This window comes from Pelmatolapia mariae, linkage group LG6, assembly GCF_036321145.2.
Source record: "Pelmatolapia mariae isolate MD_Pm_ZW linkage group LG6, Pm_UMD_F_2, whole genome shotgun sequence".
Classification (NCBI taxonomy): Eukaryota; Metazoa; Chordata; class Actinopteri; order Cichliformes; family Cichlidae; genus Pelmatolapia; species Pelmatolapia mariae.
The window spans coordinates 21,904,170-21,926,643 of NC_086232.1; the positions used below are offsets into that span (position 1 = coordinate 21,904,170).

Below are 22,474 nucleotides of genomic sequence, written 5' to 3' on the forward strand. Positions count from 1 at the left end.
GGAAGCCACCTCACTGCTACCTGTTTCCATAGCACAGCTTTGCCAAATATTAAACCATATCTGTCTGCAAAAGGTTTGTTAATGATAAAATCAGTTTAGTTTTTTTTTTTTTCTTTTTTTGGGGGGGGGGATTGAAAAATGTTGTAATTATGTTGGTTCTGCTGTAAAGGGAGCTCTTGCTTTTGGATGCCAAATTTTCAGAAATGCTTTTATTTGTTATGTTCTCATCCAAGTTTTTATTGTGCAGATTGTAGCAGATCTGTTTAATATTCCTATAGCTGACTATTAGAGCATTTGAATAAACATATCAGCCTTATAACTGATCAAAGCAAAGCCAGTGTTTGATTGAGTAACTGTATCGTACTGGGTACAGTTAAGTTACATTATTAATACATGCTTTTGGTATTAATTTTAATTATTAACATTGTGCTGGTGAATGTGTCCTTTATAGTGAGTGATACTCTACTTCACTTGACTTTTAGAGCATTTGTCCTCCCGGAGATACAGGAAGCACAGCAAAATGAAATTTGACAGCATTCTTGCAGAAATTAATGGATTTGGAAAATTCCAAATTGCTCTAGTCTTGATTCAGGTCCTGTCTCGAATTACTTTGCCATGTCACTTTCTGCTGAATAATTTCATGGCAGCTGTTCCTTCGCATCACTGCAACATCGATGCTCTGGATAATGGAGCTGTCTTTGGAAATTTAACTTTAGATCAGAAATTAGCCGTTGGTATTCCAGCAGAGCGGGATGGGACTCCAAGCTCCTGTCAGATGTTTTCAGAGCCCCAATATGAATATCTGTTAGGCTCAAACAGCAGCAAAGGCTCATTTACTGTTCAGTGTCAAAATGGATGGGTGTATGACAAAAGCACCTTCAAGTCTACTTTGGCAACAGAGGTAAGTGAGAATTAGTTATGTTGAACAGAGACATTTTACACAGTCATTTGGATTTTTTTTAAAGAACAAATTTTCTTTTGCTAACATTAAGGATATAATTTTATATTCAGTTTATTATCTACAGAAAATAATCCAACTAGCTAAATGTAATTTCCCAGGCATCATTCATTTAATTATTGTTTACTTTCCAGAAGATGCAACTGTAAAATCACATATTGTAATATTTTAACGATTATTTGCAGTGGGATCTTGTGTGCAGCAGAAAAGGTATGAACAAGGCAACTGCAACCCTTTTCTTTATTGGTGTTATGGTTGGAGCCCCAGTTTTTGGGTTTCTCAGTGACAGGTAAGGGTTAAATGGTCAAAAATACTAGTTCTTCTCATATACACTCTACATTGTGAAATATTTTAAATCATTTTTGTGATAATTTTGATGATTAAGGCTTAAATCTCATGAAAATCCCTTATCCAGTAAGTCTGAGAAAATTAGTATTAAATCAGCATAAACACAGTGCATTTCTCGAATTAGTTCAGTACAGAGGTTCACAATGAGTCGACTGAGGCTGTTACAAGTGCATTTAGAAAATGATTTTCAGATTTCATCTGTAAATCAATGAATCTGAATAAAAACTGGAGAAGCTCAGATTTCAAGATGTTTGAAGTCCTTAGTCTGATGATTTGGGACACTGTATCATCGGTTCGTGCTGGTGGTGCTTGGTCCACCAGTGGAGTCATCTGCAAGGAGATTTTAGAGTACTGCATGCTTCCTTCTACTGAGAAGCTTTATAGAGATGACAATTTTCTTTTTTCCAGCAGGACATAGACGCTGCACCTGCTACACACTTCGATTGGGCAACCAATTTACTGATTGATCTGAACCCCACATATAAACTGTGAGGTTGAGAAGTTGAGAAATACTCAATTCAAAAAAACCAAAGCAAAGTAATCAAAACTTTAATAATATCTCAGTAATACCACAAGCCGATCACCTCCATGCCAAAAGTTGGGCGTTCCTGTCTTGTCAGTCGTTTTTTGTGGATGGTAGGAAATATGAGATACTAGATTCATCATTTTCATTAGATAATAAGCTATAATATTCAGTGTTGGGGAGTAACGGAATACATGTACCGCCGTTACGTATTTAAAATACAAAATACGAGTAACTGTATTCCGTTACAGTTACTGTTTAAAAAGGTGGTATTTAGAATACAGTTACTTTGTTGAAATAAATGGATTACACGGCGGTCTTTTTCTGTTTCATATGTACGGCTATGCCCTCTCTATTTTTGGTAATTCCACGCCGGTGGAAACCAAAACAAAACACGCATTAAGAGGCTCTAATGCCTGTGTCTCAATCTCACGGCCCATGTCACCCCTACTTGCGGCCCGCATAATAACGTGAAGAAATATTTTTAAAAAATTATTCACAAAATGATTTAATATGAAGGCAATTGGCAGAGTGTTACAGGCATAGCCCTAAACAATGTAGCCTCATGGGCAGTGTAGTCTGTGCTGCAGGGAGAATGGACTGCCCGTTATGTGTCTGTGAGCGAGGGAGGGAGAAAAAGGAGAGTGGAAAAGTACGAGTTGTCACCGAGCAGAAACGGGAGCTGGAAGCATGTAAATATAATAATAACCACTGCAGCCAAGAAGAGTGCCTGACGAGCCCAGTTGTAAGTAAGCTATTAAGACTCGACTGTACACTGTGTTCGTGTTTTCGTCCGAAACAATAAGTTCCGCTGGAGCAGCCTTTCAATGCCTCTCTCTGTCTCTCACTAGCAAAGTTGACCCAGACAACAAAGTAAAGCTAGTTTTCGGCTATGAGCCCGACACGGAACCCACCGTATTAGCCAGAGGTCACTTTACGGTTTTACGCCTTAATACGGGCTCGTAGCCGAAAACTAGCTTTACTTTGTTGTCTGGGTCAACTTTGCTAGTGAGACACAGAGAGAGGTGTTGAAAGGCTGCTCCAACGGAACTTATTGTTTCGGAGGAAAACACGAACAAGAGCTGTGTCCAAATTCATGGGCTGCATCCTCCTGAGGACGCATTTGTAGACCGATTACGTCACAGCGATGCGCCGAAGGCTGTCCAAATTCGTAGACTCCTCCGAATGCAGCCGACAAATGCGTCCTCCTTTTCCCTGAATTTGAAGGATGGGTCGGGTGTGTCCTTCGTGGCCCACCATATCCCAGAATTCGTAGCGCGGCCCAGCCAAACTCCAGTTTCCAGTAATGGCGGCCGCTACTAAGTTTTAAAATTACTCTTATTAATCTTTCTGGGTCACAAAATAAACTTTTAACATATTTTCAGGCAAGAATGTGGGTGTGTAAACTTGAAATATCTGCTCAGTTTATCAAGATATCGCATATTTGCAAAAGTGCTTCGACGTTTTCGGAGACCTCTGTTACCCACCAGCTCGATAGCTAGCCGAGAGCTCGAGGGTCACTGAAGCCGCCGAGAACGGCACAACTCCCGGCACATCATTTTCAGATCACCGTGGACTTTTGATACTCAGGTTAAACGTAATATATAAGTCACTTAGACAACCTAAAAATGTTATTGTTTGGCTTTTTTCAGTGTTTTATTTGTTCGTGAGTAAACCGGTTTGGCTGAGATTAAAGTTATTAGATTAAATTAGATAAAATAAAACTTTATTAATCCCCTGGGTGGGTTCCTCCTTGGTTTTTACACCGCTGAATAAACGTCAAACAGAAAACTGATTAAACAGAAGAATTTACGCCAGTGTCCTGTTATCTTTTAGATAGCAAGGAGCAGACGGCCGAGTTTATTAAACTCCACCGAGACAGCGGTGACGCTAATCAGAAGGCTAGACCGTCCAATTTCCCCAGCCGTTTACTTCCGGCCTACCCGACCTTCTGAGGACCCGGCCCACGTAGACCGCGAAGGCCGGGTCCTCAGGAGGATGCAGCCCATGAATTTGGACACAGCTACAGTGTACAGCCGAGTCTTAATAGCTTACTTACAACTGGGCTTGTCAGGCACTCTTTTTGGCTGCAGTGGTTATTATTATATTTACATGCTTCCAGCTCCCGTTTCTGCTCGGTGACAGCTCGTACTTTTCCACTTTCCTTTTTCTCCCTCCCTCGCTCACAGACACGTAACGGGTATGGCAGTCCATTCTCCCTGCAGCACGGACTACACTGCCCATGAAGCTACATTCTTTAGGGCGATGCCTGTAACACTCTGCCTATTGCCTTCATATTAAATGATATTAAAAAATATTTCTTCACGTCATTATGAGACACAGGCATTTGAGCCTCTTAATACGTGTTTTGTTTGGGTTTCCACCGGCGTGAAATTACCAAAAATAGAGAGAGCATAGCCTAACATATGAAACAGGAAAAGACCGCCGTGTAATCCCTTTATTTCAACAAAGTAACTGTATTCTGAATACCACCTTTTTAAACGGTAACTGTAACTGAATACAGTTAATCGTATTTTAAATATGTAACTGTGGTTAATGTATTCCGTTACTCCCCAACACTGCGGACCTGTTTTATATACGCTCGGAATAGTTTTCTATACAAGATCACTGAAAAAAGTGCAGCCTTACCTAATGTCCACCCTGTTACTCATTTTATATTAAGATTTAAAAATCTAGTTGGCATTGCTATGATGAATAACCTTCAGTAAAAGCAATAAATCACACAGCAATAGTACATTCGTGTAGTTGTAAAAAGCATGATAATATATTAAGTAATCCAAAGTATTCAGAATACGTTACTCTCACTGAGTAACGTAACGGAATACGTTACAAAATACATTTTGGGGCATGTATTCTGTAATCTGTAGCGGAATACAATTTTAAAGTAACCTTCCCAACACTGATAATATCACACATAAAAAAAAAAAAAGAAAGAAAAGAGGAAGACTTGAAATATTTCACATCACCTTGTAATGAATATAGAACATGGTTGATTTAATTCAAAAATTTTACTGCTTTAAATGAAATTATATTCCATAATATTCCAGGTTTTTTTTTAAATGTACTAGTATAGTGGACAAAATGACCAGAAATTTATTATTTTATTTTTATTTTCCAGGTCTGACTTGTTTCAATCTCTACCAGTACCATTACCAATGCCAACTTGGATACAGACATATATATATATATATATATATATATATATATATATATATATATATATATATATATAAGATCAATAAGAGAGATGTTGAAGTGTTGCAAAATAAAACCGTCTTGCGAATTATAAATATATTAGTGCTGTCAGCGTTAACGGCGCCGTGCTGCCCCACGCACGGGGCGATCCGCGCTAACTCGCTAATGGAGATTTGCCGCGTTAATACGGTTATGGCGTTAACATCATTTTAACAAGATTAACACTGACAGCACTAAAATATATACATGTGAGAGGTTTACCCCACAGCTGTGAGCACAGTCATTACTTCATGCTTTTTCTGTTCATGACCAGGTTTGGGCGACGTCCTCTTCTGCTCGTGTCTTATCTGTCATCCTTGATATTCGCAGTGCTGAGTGCATTCTCCACCTCGTATGTAATGTTTGTCATCTTGAGATTTTTTACGGGCATGTCACTCGCAGGAATAAGCATCATGGCCATTGTTTTGAGTAAGCAGGATATTGTTAAAACTGTGCTAACCTATGACTGAAACATTATAGCCTGGTTCATGTTTACAGGCATAGTCTGTTTCTCTTTCAAGAATTTGCACAATTTTTTTTTTTTTTTTTTTACCTGTGCTAATGTTTCTGCAGATGTTGAATGGTTTAGCATTGAACACAGGACTTTCTCTGGTGTGATCATAAGCCTGGATTGGACAATTGGGAACTGGATCCTGGTTGGCATTGCATATTTTGTAAACGAGTGGAGGAAGCTGATTCTAGCAGTTACCTCCCCCCTGATTCTGTCTATCATTGCTTGGAGGTATTTAAGTTTTATTTGCTGACTTTGCAAAGTATCCTTAATCTCACTGGATTTTGATCAGATGCTAAACTCACCATGTTTGTTGATTTAGGTGGCTTCCAGAGTCTGCTAGGTGGCTTGTAGCCAAAGGAAAGACAGATGCTGCTCATCATTACATAATGAAATGTGCTAAGATGAACAACAGATCCAAGTGCATGGCCACCATCACACCAGCGGTACATCGCAAAATGTTTTTTTGCTTTTTTTATTAGCCGACAGTCTTACTGTAAAATAAGACAAAAAGGGGGCTTTGTAAATGAACATTCACATTATGTTTCCCTGGCTTTCTCACAGACATTACTGGAATGTGCAGAAACTGAACATGGCGCTAAGAAGTACACTTTTGTAGATCTTTTCAGAACCCCAAATATTAGAAAACTTGCTATATACTCAGGAATGCTATGGTAAGTTTCGGTTTAATGGTTTGGAGTTAGGAGATAGTTCAGCTTTTTGGGAAAAGGCAAATTGATTTCTTACAGATATTCATCATATGTGTGCATTTTCTACCAAAAGCACTTTAAAAACAGTTAACTATCTTTTCTCTGTGTGTGTGTTTGTGTGTGTATTTTTGCTATCTTAAGTGACCATTATGGGTGGATTATTAAATAGACAAATGGGCCAAATTGTATTTGGGACAAAGATGTTAAAGCCTTTGAGCTATCTCACGGATATAAAGCAATTGTTATTTTTGTCATTTTTGACACTGGGAAATTTACACAGCTTTTGATTTTGTTCTAGCATATAGTGTAAAAAATCCTGTCAAGTGACATGATATTTAAATGAGAGTTGCAATCATGTTTGGGGTTTTTTGAGGAAATTTGTATTTACCCCTTTATTTATCAGCCTAAATTTAAGTCTTTCTTCTCCCCCTTTTCTAGGTTTGGCGTTGCATTTACATACTATGGAATAACTCTTAATATCACAGGATTTGGACTGAACCCATACCTAACACAGTTCATATTTGCATCCATTGAAATGCCCATGAAGATTGGCGTCTATTACTTCCTGGAGAAAGTTGGGAGAAAGCATGGCCAGATGGGTTCCATGCTATTAACTGGTCTCTGTCTCTTCATCAACATCTTTGTTCCAAAAGGTCATTTCTCTTACATTTCTCGTACATTTAACTGTTTATTTCTGCCGTTGAGAGTTGATATGAATGTATGCATTCATTTCTGGTGGTAAGCAGGATCACTCTTTAGAAATTATAAGATAGAGCATTGGTCTTTGGTGGATGTGTTCTCTCACCTGAAAATTTTCTCTATCCTGTTCTCCTTAGATAAATGGACTGTTCGTACTGTTGTGGCAGTTCTTGGAAAATCTATGTCAGAGGCCTCGTTCACTATCATGTATCTTTACACAACTGAGCTTTACCCTACGGTCGTACGGTTAGTCCACAAAAAACTTTCTTCTGCCTTGTTTTAATTATTCGTATGAAAGGTTTGCATTAACCTCAGTGGTTTGATCTTTTTAGACAAAATGGCTTAGGCTACACCTCATTTCTGGCACGACTGGGCGTGTCCATTTCTCCACTCATTGTACTATTGGAAGATCTGTGGCATCTCCTCCCTGCAGCCACTTATTGTGCAGTGGCAGTTGGAACTGGTTTTGTTGCTTCACTTCTGCCTGAAACATTAAACACCCGACTGCCAGAGTTCATCGACGATATTGAGAAACCAAGGTAAAGAGAAAAGAGTGTTAAAGCATCACAGCATGTAATTCAGTATCCAAACTAAAGCTAAAGGATCAACCATTAACAGAAACTCCCCACGAAACAATAATCCAGTAAACTGCAGCTTACTGTTTATCAAAGTCCAAAATACACATTACATTCTATGTCCTGATGTCTGCATGTAAGGTCAAATGACTAACTGAAGTCTTATTTATATTGCAGGAGACAGTCACCAAGGAAGGAGATTCAATAAGAAAAACACAATAATAATCATCAATAATAAGACTGTTATAATGACTGGATCTTAACTGATTTTTAAACAGCAAAGTTACCATGTTACAATTTCAAAGATCACCATTGTTGAAATGCTCAACCAGTGTCAATAAACGTAATGTTAACACCACTATTATTCACTTGTTTTTTGTTTGTTTGTTTTTTCATTTTTGTAATGAGACAGCTCGTAGCAAAATGCTTTCTAGTCTTGTCATGTTTCACTGTATACGACACATTTCATTAGCAAATGAAAAGATAGGCTGGTATTGATAGTGAATCGATGGTGATGCTTACTTTACTTTATTACGTTTATTTACTTCCATGCTTTATTTACTTCTACTTTCCATGCATGCTTTTTTTTTTAAAAAAATTAGTAAATTTCCATCCTACCATCCTCAATATAAAGTAAATGTTTGGCCTGTTAGGTGCACACAAGTTGCAAGTGCACCAGACTTGTTAGAATTATAGTTTCTACGTTATACAGCTTTTTGTCAGGTCATTTACATAACTGAAGAAGACTCTCCAGGTGGGTAAAGTCTGCACATGAGCATATTAGGTCATGATAGGTGCACTGCTACAAATGCCTACATGCCTAAGAATTATCTGTATGTCACAAGTAATTTGTGTTATCACAAACTATTCATTGTCAGTTGGCCTTAGATTGTAACCAGTCATTCTCATTATAATTAATAGCATGACTTCACATCTGTATATGTGTGCAAGTGTCATTTTGGCAACTTTCACTGACTGAGTTGCTGAATAATTCATCAGTCTAGAAGAAAGAGGCCTACAAGCAGCTGGAAGCAAACAAAATGTCAGCTCTGTATCAAGTTTTGTCAAAAGCATATATGTAATTTTAGACCTTCTGTTCTGTGAGTTTGATGAGAAGGGTTAGGGAATGTATGTATTCAGCTTCATCTCTGTTCACATTAAATTAAGAGGTCTCTTAGACATCCTCTCTTGTAATTTCTTTCAATAATCTTCAGGAATAGTTCTCCAGGCTTCTTGAAGGACATTTCAAGGCTTTTCCTTGGATGTTGGCTTCATTTTGTTTCATTCTAAGTTAATTCAATTCAATATAGTTTTATTTATATAGCGCTAAATCACAACAACAGTTGCCTCAAGACACCTTATACTGTAAGGTAAAGACCCTACAATAATACAAAGAAAAGAGAGAAAAACCCCAATAATCATATGACCCCCTGTTGATGAGCAAGCGATTTGGCAACAGTAGGAAGGAAAAACTCTCGAGTCGATTAAGACTGGAAATAAGGCATGCTGTGGGAGGAAGGCAGAGATTAATAATAATTCATGATTAAATGCAGAGTGGCATATAACACAGTAAAAAAAGGTGAGTGAAGAAGAAACACTTCATCATGGGAATCTCCCAGCAGCCTAGACCTATTCCACCGTAACTAAGGGAGGATCCAGGGTCATCTGATCCAGCCCTAACTATATGCTTTAGCAAAAAGGAATGTTTTAAGCCTAATTTTAAAGGTGGATATAGCGTCTGTCTCCCGAATCCAAACTGGAAGCTGGTTCCATAGAAGAGGGGCCTGAAAACTGAAGGCTCTGCCTCCCACTCTACTTTTAAATACTGTAGGAACCACAAGTAAGCCTGCAGTCTAATGGGGTGAAACAGTACCATAAGGTCATTAAGATGTGATGGGGCAAGATTCTTCAAGACCTTGTATTTGAGGAGGAGGATTTTAAATTCAATTCTGGATTTAACAGGGAGCCAATGACTCAAGTCAATATAGCAAAAATATGCTTTAATACATAAAGATGTTACAGGTATTGACCAAAAGGGAAAAATAGAATGACATTTTCCCCACTGGAAATTTCTTGTATTAAACTCAGCCAATACACATTTCTTTAAACTTTGGACCTTGGTACTTTATCACTAAAGTTACAGCTTTCTTTGAAAATTATTTATTTACTTCTACGGTTCACTGAGTTCAGTTTATTTTTTTCATACTGCCTAACAACAAATTAACACATTGAACATCAGCTGACCATTAACCAAGAACACTTAATGGAATAAAAGCGGCTTGTGGCTCACTATGAAAATATATTTTGTGCTCCTGAAGGTATTTGCTTCAGGTTATTCTCTAGTTTGTGTCTATTTTGTTTTCCAAGATGAGGTTTGACAATGTGCTGGCAGAGATCAATGGTTTTGGAAGATTCCAACTAAGAACAATCCTCTTGTCAGTAATTCCACGGCTGACTTTACCATTTAACTTCCTGCTGAATAATTTTATTACATTTATTCCCTCTCACCACTGTGACATCAGGTCTCAGAATAATGGAGGTGTTTTCAGGAATTTATCTTTGGAAGAGAGGCTCAATGTTAGCATTCCTTTTGAGCAGGATGGGAGTTTGAGCTCCTGTCAGATGTTTGCAGAGCCTCAGTATCAACTGCTGTCAAACTCTTCCAACTTAACCTACATACCCACAGTGCCATGCCAGAATGGTTGGATATATGACACCACCATCTTCAGATCTACTCTGGCTACAGAGGTGAGGATCAATATTTCCATTTAAAAAGCAGGAAATTAATACCAGTCCTGAATTAGCCAATGTTTTCCTTTTGTCTCTGTTCCCTTTATAGTGGGATCTGGTTTGTGACAAGAAAACAATGAACAGAGCCACAGCCACCATATTCTTTGTGGGGGTCATGTCAGGATCAGGAATATTTGGCTTCCTTAGTGACAGGTGAGTCCATGTCATCACCTTTAAAATCGAGCACAAATACACTGAATAATAAAATCAACTATGCTTAACATTTTTTTGTACAAGTACAACTATGGTGACAAGTCTGTATTGATCTGGGTGTGCATTGCCAAATATTATGATGAGTCCTAGATAGTAAAGAACAAAGTTGTATTGCCAAAAGTAATCATTCACAGGTACTTTGCAAGTAGGGTGGAGTAAGCCCCTCTATTAGGTGAGTTTGGATGCTTCCATAGAGGCCTCAAAGACAGTTTGGCTTTGTCTCTGGTTTGATACAAAGTGGAGAACATCACTAAGGTCCTTTATCTAGAGTACAGTTTATATTTAAAACAACCTTCTTTGAAATACTTCAGGTCAGAGGGATTTCACTTTTTTTCTTTATAAGAAATATTTCAATTATGTAAAAGTACACTATACTGACAAGGTATTAAGCCCAAACAAACATTACCCATACAGGAAGTGCCCAAAAAGCAAAGCCGTAAAGTTCCAGCTCCAGGTTGATGCTGGAGAAAGTTTGGAGCTCTGCAGTTCTTCTATCAATAGTGTCCCTTTTTTCATGTGCTATGGCCCTCAGCACTTGGTGCTCTGGAGCCTTATGCGGTGTGTGGTCACTTCACGGTTGACTGGTTGCAACAGTGGCATCCCATTACGTCACACTCAAAATCAAAGAGGTCTTCTGAATGCCCCATTCATTCACAAATGTTTGAAAAGGCAGACCGCATGGCTAGGTCTGCCTTTTTTTAACATCTGTGACAATGGGCCCAGAATTATTTTAACTTTTTTTATTTTCTCATTAATTTTTATTTTATTTCATTTTGACATTTAGTTTTTAATTCATTGTATTTTTTGAAAGCAGTTGACTCACAGTCTTGTAGACATCCAGAGTCTTAATAAAAAATGTCCATCAATACCTCATTGGTATGCAATAAAGGTTTTGCCAAATTAACAAATACTGAAACAAATATTATTTCCTTACTTCCCTCCTTTATTTTATTTTAGTTATTTTTCCAAGTGCAAAGGATTTTTTTTTAGCTTTTCCATTTTTTTCAAAAGTCTAACATTTATTTTTATTTTAGTGAGCTAAAAAAACATTCAACTTCAAAAATTAAGAGAAAATAAAGTGTTCTTAACAGTTGTAATCTAGGCTTTTTTTTTTCATCTAATTAAGTGTTCCGTACATTCTTTGACTGTCATTTTTTAAAAATTTGTTTTACAGGTTTGGCCGGAAAAAAACACTTCTGTTGTCTTACATGGCAACTTCCGTTTTTGGGATAGCGACCGCTTTGTCCTATAATTTCCTAATGTTTGCTACAATGAGATTTTGTACTGGACTCGGACTCTCAGGAATAAGTATAAACTCCTTCGTCCTCTGTGAGTTGCCTGTCATTCTCATCAAACAAAAAATAAATGAAACATCACACTGACACAATAAAAATTTTTTTTAGATGATGCCCATACAGGTGTGGTTTGCTCAAAGTCCTTATTTTTATCAGTAATCTCAATCAGTGTCATTATTAATAAAAAAAAATACATAAAATTCCTCCACATAGGTCTTGAATGGGTGGATATCAGGCATCGGACTACAGTGGCTGTTTTAATGAGCTTGGACTGGAGTGTTGGTTGTATTATTCTACCTGGATTGGCCTATTTGATCAATGATTGGAGATTCCTGACTGCTGCTGTAATCTCCCCACTGTTTCCAGCTATGCTCTGTTGGTGGTAAAGACAAATTAATATCATTATTCAGTTTTCATGCAGGGAAAACTAGTTCCTGTCTTTCTAAAAGTATTTAAAAGACCTTCTCAACCTTCTCATTGCTCTTTCTCATAGGTGGCTCCCTGAGTCTGCCAGGTGGCTGATGAGTAATGGAAAAACGGATGACGCTCATTTTTACCTGAGTAAATGTGCAACAGTTAATGGCAGAGAGGAGGTCATGGCTGACTTAAAACCTGAGGTACAACATTTTCATAATCAGCTAACTTCAAGACAGAACTGTACACTTCACAGCTCCTTTCTCTGAATAAAGTTTCCTTTTTACTCTACAGGTTCTGTCTACAGTAATACTTGTAGAAGATGAAAACAGAAAGTATTCCTATTTGGACCTCGTGAAGACCCCCAAAATGAGAAGGCGCGCTCTACTTTGTGGCATTGTGTGGTATTTATCTTGAACATTTAAAACATTATACATAAGTTTATAAACTACTTGCTCATTAGTACATATCTGATGGTTAAATCTGTGGACAAAGGTTTCCATGTCCGTGATTGGGAGGTTCATTGAATAATTACTATAACCGAGAAATGCATATTTGATCCTCAACCTGAGAAGATCCACCTTTAACCTCCTAAGACCCGAACTCTTCCACGACATGCGTTTTTCATTTCTCTTTGATATTTGGGTATATTGGGGCCCGATGAATGTAAAAACAAAGAATTACCAGATTTTTTTTTTACCTTATTTTTGTTTTTAAGAAAAATAAGAGCCACATATGAGGATATTCGTTTAAAATTTTGATAGAACAGTAGCAGTATAATGTCCTTGTAAGTAGATATCAGGCCCATGTAGAGCAAAATTGAGTATTTTAGTCTAAATAACCCAAAATGTGATGTCCACATATGTGGACGCCAGGTCCTAGGAGGTTAAAATTTGGAGACAGCTGTCTATATCCATGATAGGGATGCACCAGTATATTTATTCAGTTCAAAAATTAAAACTATGCCCAATTAGGCCCACTTAACAATGCAGTGTCTCTTAGCTACAACCAGTAAACTTGGTTGAAATGGTGGCATTATCCCCCAGGTTAAAACCACTGGCCGTTATGATGGCAAAAACGGAACTGTAGAAGGCCAGATGTTGATGTTGTTTTTTTCTTCTCTGAGGTACATTTAGAAAAAGTAAAAAATATCACCACCATAATTTTGCATTAAGGAAATTTAGCTGTTTTTCATGACATTGAGAACATCTATTCCAACGACAACACTACATCTAAATTATTTCTGGGGTCTTTGTTTTTGAGCAATTCAGCTCTCAGCCTAGTTGGTTAGCTCAGTGGCAGAAGCACTGTGCCCCCACCCCTCCTTACCTCCTCCACCTTTTGTTGGAAAGTCTAACAAGGACATCCAGGCAACCTTCAAAAGGTCAACGGCAAAATTGCATTGAAAACATTGGCCCAAATCTCATGTCTAAACAATTTTTTAACTGACTAGAATAAACTGCCAAGAACAGGTTTTTCAACATCATGTTTGCTGAACCCTAACACTGGTTAACAACAGTGGTTTTACTATTATCCATGTCAAACACCAGGCAGCTAATGAGAAACTACTGTTCTTTGGGACAACTGTTTAACTTTAAAATAACAAAAGTCTGGTCTTGCTCGCAGGTTTGGAGTGGCCTTCGCTTATTACGGAATCAGCTTGAATATCAGCGGATTTGGTGTGAACATTTATCTCACACAGTTCATCTATGGTGTCATAGAGATTCCAGCCAAAGGATTCGTCTTTTTCACCGTAGACAAAATAGGTCGAAGGTGGAATCAAGCCGGGACGCTCATTTTGACCGGGCTGCTTATATTCAGCAGTGTGTTTATCCATGCAGGTATATGATCCATTCAAATGTGTAGATGTATTCATTTTAGTTTATTAGTTTACTTTCTAGTATTATATTATTTGTCAAGGGCAAATGTTATGAAGTCAGGAACTTCTGAAGGCACACAGTCATATAAACATCCCAGTCTGGAGAAACACATGCACCAAGCCATGATTATTTGACCAGACTGACAAAGACTACACATAATTCACTTTTGTTCTGGAGTAGTTTGCATGATTCAAGCTGCTAGTTCATAACAATTCCTTGTACTAGTCTTGGCGCAGCCCAGTTCATCCAGTGTCTGAAGTAAACCATGTTAGCTCCTCTTCAATGTAGTTCTTCCAGTGAAACAGTTTTCTTTAAACAGTAGATTGTTGAATTAGTAATTACCCCCCATCTCTGACATAATAAATTAGAAACAAAACATCTAAGATGTTCAGTGTTTAGTCTGAAGGTTGAACTTTTAGCTCATTATAATTAGTTGAATATGTGATGAGCTGTTAAATTTGAGCATCTGCCATCAAAAGTAAGGAAAATCCTAATAGGTCTGCTTTCAGTTCACAGCATCAGTATCAGCTGCAGCTTTAAACAACTGCAAGATTAAATGTCCTTATGCATTTCTAGTATTTAATCTTCTAATAAATTCCGTGAAAAGTCTTAACTAGAACACAAGGTGAATTATAGTGTTTTCTTTTCAGATATGGGGAATCTTCGGACAGCTGTGGGAGCTTTGGGCAAGATGTTTTCAGAGGGCTCTTTTACAATAGTTTTTCTGTACACAACGGAGCTTTATCCCACAGTAATGAGGTCAGTAAAATGCACATTGTCTTTTATTTTGCTGCCTGATAATCAGAGCACAACATTTGTTTTATTTTTTCTTCTTTTTGTAATTCAGGCAAAATGGATTGGGATACTGTTCCTTTATGGCCCGTGTAGGTGTGGCTGTATCCCCCTTGATCATGCTCCTTGAAGACGTGTGGGTGAATCTGCCAAGTTTTGTTTTTTCCCTGGTGGCTTTAGGCGCCGGACTGTCAGCTTCTTTGCTCCCTGAGACGTACAATGTGCGTTTACCGGAGACTATTGAGGACGTGGAACAGACAAGGTACTGGGCTTTAATGTAGAAAAATCATCCAAACATGAGACATTATAAACATTATAAAATGTATATAAAATTATGTACATTTTAAAATGAAAATGTCTTTTGTATTTCAGAAGACGATCAGTCTCCGCCTCTGATGAGAAATCTCCTGCCTGTGCGTTTTTGTCAGTGCAATCAAAATCCCCATAGGACTACACTAAGTCACCACAGCAACTTGATGGGAGCAAACAGTTTAAACATATGTATAAGCAGTGTCTTTTACACATGTTCAATGCATGTTGAATATGAAGTCTTTTTACCTCCTTATGGGGGAAATATCCAAATTTAGCTGTAGTAGAATTCTTCTTTGTTGTTGCAGAGGGTACAAATGCAGTGCCTTTCACATGTGTGATCTAAGTACATACCGCTGTGTAGCTATAAATTTATAAAAAACACAAATATCTCAGTCCTTTCATTAGATTGAGTATGTTAGGAAACTTGAGCTAATGAAGAAGCACGGTTTGTTAGATTCAGTTATTATTTTATTTATTTGCTCTAAATCTGATTGTCTTGTGAGTCATGTGTCTGTGTTCTTTAGTAAAAATAAATCTAAATAAATCTTGAAACCCAATTTCAAATACTGTATGACATATTTGTGTTTGAGGTGTTGATTTTATGCACGATAAATGAGGAGATCCACAGTTATTATAAATTAAATTTTATCTATAAGTGCAAGAGCGAGTGTGGTAACTTGCTGTAAACAGAGGCAAACTGATACATGATAGCTGCCATGAATCCTGTGGTTTAAAATACAATAGGAATAACCACATTTCTATTCCTCTGACAAACTGCCCTTTGACCTTAAAGATCCTCATATAAGACAAACACATCAGTCCTACAGCACTAAATAATAAAAACACACAAGATTTAAAATTTCCTCATTCCTCAATATATGGACAAAAGTGTGTCTTTTGCCACAACTCTTAATCTTTGAATTCAGATGTTTTCACCAGTTGCCACAGGTGTGTAAAATCAAGAACCTAGCCATGTGGTCTGTTTTTAAAAACATGACCATGGTCTTTCCTCCTAGATTTTCCATCATTGACAAATTCAAATCAAGATTAAGCATGTTTGTGCTTTTGCACTGCAGTGTAAAGTGAAGGAATCTCCACTAAATGCACTATATGGACAAAATCAGTCTTTCCACGATCAGCTGTAAGCGGCATTATTGTAAAGTGGAAGCATTTACGAACCGCAGCAACTCACAGCCATAAAGTGGCAGACCATGTAAAGTTACACAGCAGGGTCACCAAGTTGGCATAAAAATCACCTGCACTCTGTGATTGACTCAGTAACTGCAGAGCTCCAAACCTCCACTGGCATTATCATCAGCACAAAAACTGCACACTGGGAGCTTGGTGGCATGGGTTTCCATTGCCAAGCAGCTCCTGTATGTGGCCCACATTTGCCACATTTTGCTACAGTTTGAATTTACTTCAAATCACCTTAAAAGTTTCAGATGTCGCCAGCAAGAACTGGTCATACCATACGGTGTAGTTAGTAATTTATTAGGTGACATTTTGGTCTCAAAAATATATATGCTATTATTTGGCGTGCCTTCAACAGATCACAGTATTACCTCATAGAACTTTAGTCTTAGCGCACTGATCAGTCCTAACTGCTGCTGGTCCCTTACAAAATAAGAAACAGAGATGCTATCAAAAAAAAGATAAAATGATGTAATAGAGCTTGATGTCTTTGAAATGCTTTCCATCAGCTTTTTTCATTTATTCCTATTGTTTTTGCTCATGTCCTGTTGTAACAGGACTCTCTGTACTTTTATGGCATTGAACCCTGTCTCGCATTTTTGTAACAGCAACAGTCATTTTCTTTTCATTGCTACTTTTGCTATTTTGTTATATTATTTAAAGGAAGTAAATAAAAAGTGGTCAAAAACCACTATATGCAAATTGTCTTTTGCCCATGTTTGCCCATGAATTTTCACTGAATCACAGTTTCTTTATTATTGATGAGTCATTCCGCTGTGTCAACAATGGAGACCCTGCAGTAGACTAGTGGAAGCTTGTATTTACAGTCACATAGATAAACATTAGTTAACTGGTTAAGGCAGGTAAAACATTAACTTATTACAGCTAGTCCAGAAGCCCTTAAATTAATCAAACAAACAAAGATTTGCTAGTTTCAGATATAGGCTACAAGCAACTGAGGACTTTCCTTTTCTTTTTAACCTTAAAGGAAGACATTTCGCTCACAGCAGGAGGCCACAATGAAGTTTGAGAATGTTCTTGCTGATATTAACGGATTTGGAAGATTTCAGATAATGATCATTGTTATCAGTTTCATCGGCCGCTTCACTCTGCCTTGCCACTTCATGCTCAGCAATTTCATTGCAGCTGTTCCCTCTCATCACTGTGACATCAGCTCTCTGGATGGTGGGGGTATTTTTATGAATTTATCCCAGACAGAGAGGCTTCTTGTTACTATTCCAGTTAAGCAGGATGGGACTCCAAGCTCCTGTCAGATGTTCCAGGAGCCTCAATATCATCTGCTATTTAACACTTCCCACATCACTGATGCGCGTACAGTGCCGTGCCAGAATGGATGGGTGTACGATAACACTACTTTCAAGTCTACTCTGACCTCAGAGGTGATTCTTTTGTACTTTTTTTTCTATTGTGAAATAAATTAAAATGTATTTGTTCCTAATTATTAAATAATCCCACAACCAAATGTAGAATAGCATCTTTTTTTTCTTTGTACAAGTGGGACTTGGTGTGTGATAGAAGAGGGAAAAACAAAGCAACTGCTACCATCTTCTTTGTTGGAGTCATGTTTGGAGCGATGGCCTTTGGCAGTCTGAGTGACAGGTATCAGCGATTTCCAGTGTTCCAGCTACTGAAAAAAACCCAAAACAAATATTGAGACTTTCTGATTTTTCCATAGGTATGGCAGAAGGATCATGTTGCTGGTATCATACGTGTCTGGGATGGTGTTTGCTGTTGCAAGCGCCTTTTCTACTTCCTACGTGATGTTCACGGTCCTGAGGTTCCTCACTGGCTTCTGCATCACAGGCATCGTCATCGTTTCAGCAGTCCTCAGTAATTATTTCATTTCATCATCTAAACATACACTGTATCCGTTCTTATATCATCTTCACTTCAGAAGCCACAGAGGAGAAAATATAGGAATATCTACTATTTCAATGCCATGTTGACTGCTGTGAGCACACTGAAGCTTTAAATGTAATCGCAAAAAAAAATCTTAAATCTATTTTTTTTTTTCTAGAACAGAGGAGCTTTGCACACATTGATTACACGTAACAGGTCATGATGGCAGGCAGTGTTTAGTCAGTAGTCCTGTGAACTTTTGACTTGCAGTACGAGTAGTGCAGTATGCTTAGTAATGTCATTTAAAAAGGAAAAAAAAGATCAAAATGAGCTGCTGCAGACGTCTGTTCAGCTTCAACTCGGGGGGGGGGGACGCAGAGAGAGCACACTGTATTCCAAATTTTTGCATAAAAGACAGAAACGCGTTCCCAAATTACAGTATTATATTGCACTATAGAGGATAGAGGCACCCACTCTCTTTTGGCTTGTGTGCGCGCAACAACATTTTTTCAGCTCATGTAAAAGTTCTTTGAATTGTGTCCCCTCTAAGGCTGCTGGTAGGGATCATACTAAAGGCTTTCTTTAATTAAGCTACTTAAGAAATGAATCGACTGCTTGTTTATTTCAGGTGTGGAGTGGGTGGACATTGAACACAGGAAGATTGTGGGAGTGATCGACAGCTTATCCTGGACGTTTGGAAATACAGTGTTTTCACTTATTGCCTATTTTGTGAATGATTGGAGGAGACTGATAATCAGTGTTACATTACCTTTAATCTTGGGCATCTTCACTTGGAGGTATGACTAAGGCATGTCATTAAACAGAGGCTCATTTCAGTACACTTTAATCGCTTTCACCTGGAAGTCTGTGACTGGTTAACATCCAGCATCGATCTAGTCATGCATGAGTTGAAGGACAAACAAAGATTAAAAATATTTTGCGCACCGATCTAATAACATAATACTAATGTTGTAATAGTAAAATTTTAAGCACCCCAATTTCTGCCTTTTACAACAAAACTTAACTTAGAAAAATTAAGCATTAAAACAATTTGATGATTCCTCCGTAACTAAACACTAGCTTGCCACTGCATATATGAAACAAAAAATGGCGTGCATATCCTTGCTTGTCCTTGTCCTGATAGATTAGTTATGAAATTAGTTGTGAAATTTTAACAAAACTCTGGGATTGTGGCCTTCGAAGGAAGTGATTTTGGGTAAGTGTAGACACTTGATCTTGAAGGAAGAATAATTAACTGAATACAAAGACTACGTAACTGATGCTTTACAAACCTTGGGACTCAAGGATAAACTGAATAGATCTTGGTGGTCAAAGGTCAAGCTCCCTGAAACCTCACAAGTGAAGTTTTGACCTCCTGAAAACTGTGACAAAACTTGACAAAAATTTTAAATGAAGCGGTGTGATGATCACAGGGACAGTGAACTGATAACTTTTAGCTGAACCATAATTCTTTATAGTGTGTGACATTTAGATTCTGAATGTATGGTTTCTTCTTATTATCATCCATGTTTGAACCATTGTCTGTTGTCATGGCTTCTGCAATCTGTTTTATTAAAACCAACTTCATTGGTCAACTATTAGCTCAAAATCTTCTATCAAGTCTTCACTGTCTCTCAATCTGAACAGATATTTGAGATTTGTTTTTATTTTAAATGCTGCATTGCAATAGGCCTACATATGGGTTAAAAATGATAATAATAATAATTCCCCCCTAACATTAGGTGGATGCCAGAGTCGGCTAGGTGGCTGATTGCCAATGGAAAGCTGGAGCAAGCTCAGATGTATTTGAAAAACTGTGCCAACATGAATCGGACAGAAGAGTCGATTCACACACTTAAAACAGAGGTTTGTAAGCTCCAGATGATTAAGTCAAGGGAGCCAAGTAGAATCCATTATGGTGTTATTATAGGCACTAATTAAACACAAAGAAGGTGACCAAAGACACTAAAGAATACAGTGTATCCTCATTTAAGTGTAATCGTAGGTTTTGTTCTGATCTTCACAGCATTGTTGCAAATGGAAGCTTGACCTCAAATGGCTTTGAATTCTTTCAGACACTATCCACCATTGTTACGACGGAGAAACGAGATCGAACCTACTCTTACCTCGACCTGATTCGGACACCTGAGATGAGGAAACTGGCCCTGCGTACTGGTATATTATGGTCTGCATTCCCAAGGCTTTACAATGTATTGAATCTTGCGTATAAATTGTAAACCAACAGATTGTTCACTAACGAGCCGCTTCCTTCTCTGTCCCTAGGTTTTGCGTTGCAACTACATTTTACGGCATCAGCTTCAAAATCACAGGTTTCGGGCTCAACATCTATCTCACTCAGTTTACCTATGCATTAATTGAACTTCCTGCCAAACTGGCAAACCTCTACTTTCTGGAAAAGATAGGCAGGCGACACACTATAGTGGGAACTTTGCTGATGACTGCCATTTGTCTTGGACTCAATATTGTGATACCAAAAGGTAGGCACTTATTGATCACAGGCTTGATCTAAGATTTGGGTTGTTTTAAATTAAATCTTTTTAAAGAAGAGACTGCAGTCACTATCAACTTAGGGAATGGTGGTAATGTTGTATGTTTTACATCTTTGAAATAAACTACAACTAACCCCCCCACCCCACCCCATGCTATTTGTGCCATTTCTTTAATTGGCTTTATGGAAAACACCAAAGACAACACAGCCTTAATTTGTATCATTTCCCAAACAAGATGACTCCCAAATCAGTGTAAAACCTGGCATATCTCAGCATGGTGTGCAGGGGGTCCTTAAAAGAAATTTGAGGAAGCTGAACAAGTGGAGGACAAAAAAAGCACAAGAACAGAATGTCATGTCCTTAAGATATCCAAGACCTTTTACAGGACCTGAAAGATTTATATCAGTCTACCGAAGCCTCATCCAAAACGGTCTTAGTGGGTGAATACCAAGAAGCCATTGTGCACCGAAAACACGTCTCATGGAGTGATAAATCGAAAGAAAATGGAAAATCAAAAAGAAATGAGGGATCACTCAATACTGTTGCACAGTATTTTAAATCTTTTTTTTCCATTTTGTACCACTGTTTGCACCGTTACACTAACACACCATCTTTGTTTGTGTTCAAATTTGGCGGTAATCATGATTCTGATGCTCTTTGTAGAAATGTCGGTCGCCACGACTGTGGTAGCCATCATTGGAAAAGGGTTTTCTTCAGCATCCTTTGCCACTGTAGTGCTATACAGCTCTGAGCTGTACCCGACTGTAGTAAGGTAACTCTACACGCCTAATTCCAATCTTTTGTTTTTGAATAAACTCTTCAGGACATCGCTTTTTTTGCAAGATCCTCTGATTAAGACTAATATGTTTATGCTTTCAGGCAGAATGGTATGGGTTACAACTCGTTCATGGCTCGGTTTGGCGTAGCTGTGGCTCCTATGATCCTCTTACTGGATGAGGTCTGGACGGAGCTGCCACAGATCGTCTTGTGCTTTGTGGCTGTACTTGGGGGAATAGTGGCAAGGACGCTTTCAGAGACCCGCAACAGGTGCCTGCCAGAGACCATAGAAGACATTGAACAGAAGCAGTAGTAAAGAATGGCTGACATGAACTCGTTCGGCCCATCAGATATTCTACAGCCGAAGTGCAGTCTATTCTGTGAACTCAAGTGCAGTTTACTCTAGAAACTGCATAACTTTAAAGGATTTCAAATAACCAAATCAATTACACTACCACTACTACTATGATTGCATAAAGCAGCAGTTTCCTTAAAATGCGCACAACTTTTACTTTTTTCTGTTTTAGTCCTACTAATGTCCACTTTAAGAACCATTTCCAAGTGAGAAATTATTGTTACAGTGTTATATTTCCAATAAACTGAGTTTCATTAAATCTGTTACATTTTACCTTCCTTTTGTTCCTAAAAACTATATTGTGGCTGAGTCGAAGTCCAGCAAACCGTTTAGAAATTCTGGGAAAATCCAATAAAGTCATGTTATGCATAAACACACGCTGCACTGAAGTAGATCATTCTTTTTTCAACAGCAGGTGTTCAAGTACTGATTCACTTTACCCAAGACTCATTTCCATATTTAGTAAACCAAAAGCATCTAGACAAAAGCACAAAAACCACGGA

The 22,474-nt window shown here is 38.0% G+C and overlaps 3 protein-coding genes across 3 annotated transcripts; all 3 read left to right on the forward strand.

Annotated features, from left to right (window-relative positions):
* Positions 1-520: 520 nt before the first annotated feature.
* LOC134628569 (solute carrier family 22 member 7-like) lies at positions 521-7,547 on the forward strand. The gene is made up of 9 exons (XM_063475276.1): positions 521-901; positions 1,144-1,247; positions 5,359-5,513; positions 5,658-5,826; positions 5,918-6,041; positions 6,160-6,269; positions 6,744-6,958; positions 7,142-7,250; positions 7,337-7,547. The coding sequence occupies exons 1-9, from the start codon at positions 521-523 to the stop codon at positions 7,545-7,547; spliced, it is 1,578 nt and encodes a 525-aa protein (XP_063331346.1).
* Positions 7,548-9,946: 2,399 nt separating this feature from the next.
* On the forward strand, positions 9,947-15,411 carry LOC134629714 (solute carrier family 22 member 7-like). The gene is made up of 10 exons (XM_063477235.1): positions 9,947-10,327; positions 10,419-10,522; positions 11,757-11,911; positions 12,091-12,259; positions 12,371-12,494; positions 12,586-12,695; positions 13,918-14,132; positions 14,822-14,930; positions 15,019-15,225; positions 15,336-15,411. Exons 1-10 carry the CDS (start codon positions 9,947-9,949, stop codon positions 15,409-15,411), a joined length of 1,650 nt encoding a protein of 549 aa, XP_063333305.1.
* A 2,077-nt stretch (positions 15,412-17,488) lies between these two features.
* On the forward strand, positions 17,489-21,929 carry LOC134629715 (solute carrier family 22 member 7-like). The gene is made up of 9 exons (XM_063477236.1): positions 17,489-17,869; positions 17,986-18,089; positions 18,166-18,320; positions 18,958-19,126; positions 20,072-20,195; positions 20,405-20,514; positions 20,613-20,827; positions 21,503-21,611; positions 21,719-21,929. The coding sequence occupies exons 1-9, from the start codon at positions 17,489-17,491 to the stop codon at positions 21,927-21,929; spliced, it is 1,578 nt and encodes a 525-aa protein (XP_063333306.1).
* The last annotated feature ends 545 nt before the right edge of the window (positions 21,930-22,474 follow it).

Coding starts and splice junctions, on each gene's coding strand:
- LOC134628569 (XM_063475276.1), top strand. CDS start 521: ATGAAATTTGACAGCATTCTTGCAGAAATTAATGGATTTGGAAAATTC. Junction 5,827..5,917: donor CTGTCTATCATTGCTTGGAG/GTATTTAAGTTT, acceptor TTGTTGATTTAG/GTGGCTTCCAGAGTCTGCTA. Junction 6,042..6,159: donor TGGCCACCATCACACCAGCG/GTACATCGCAAA, acceptor GCTTTCTCACAG/ACATTACTGGAATGTGCAGA.
- LOC134629714 (XM_063477235.1), top strand. CDS start 9,947: ATGAGGTTTGACAATGTGCTGGCAGAGATCAATGGTTTTGGAAGATTC. Junction 12,696..13,917: donor CTACTTTGTGGCATTGTGTG/GTATTTATCTTG, acceptor TCTTGCTCGCAG/GTTTGGAGTGGCCTTCGCTT. Junction 14,133..14,821: donor CAGTGTGTTTATCCATGCAG/GTATATGATCCA, acceptor TTTTCTTTTCAG/ATATGGGGAATCTTCGGACA.
- LOC134629715 (XM_063477236.1), top strand. CDS start 17,489: ATGAAGTTTGAGAATGTTCTTGCTGATATTAACGGATTTGGAAGATTT. Junction 17,870..17,985: donor AGTCTACTCTGACCTCAGAG/GTGATTCTTTTG, acceptor TCTTTGTACAAG/TGGGACTTGGTGTGTGATAG. Junction 18,321..18,957: donor CATCGTTTCAGCAGTCCTCA/GTAATTATTTCA, acceptor TGTTTATTTCAG/GTGTGGAGTGGGTGGACATT.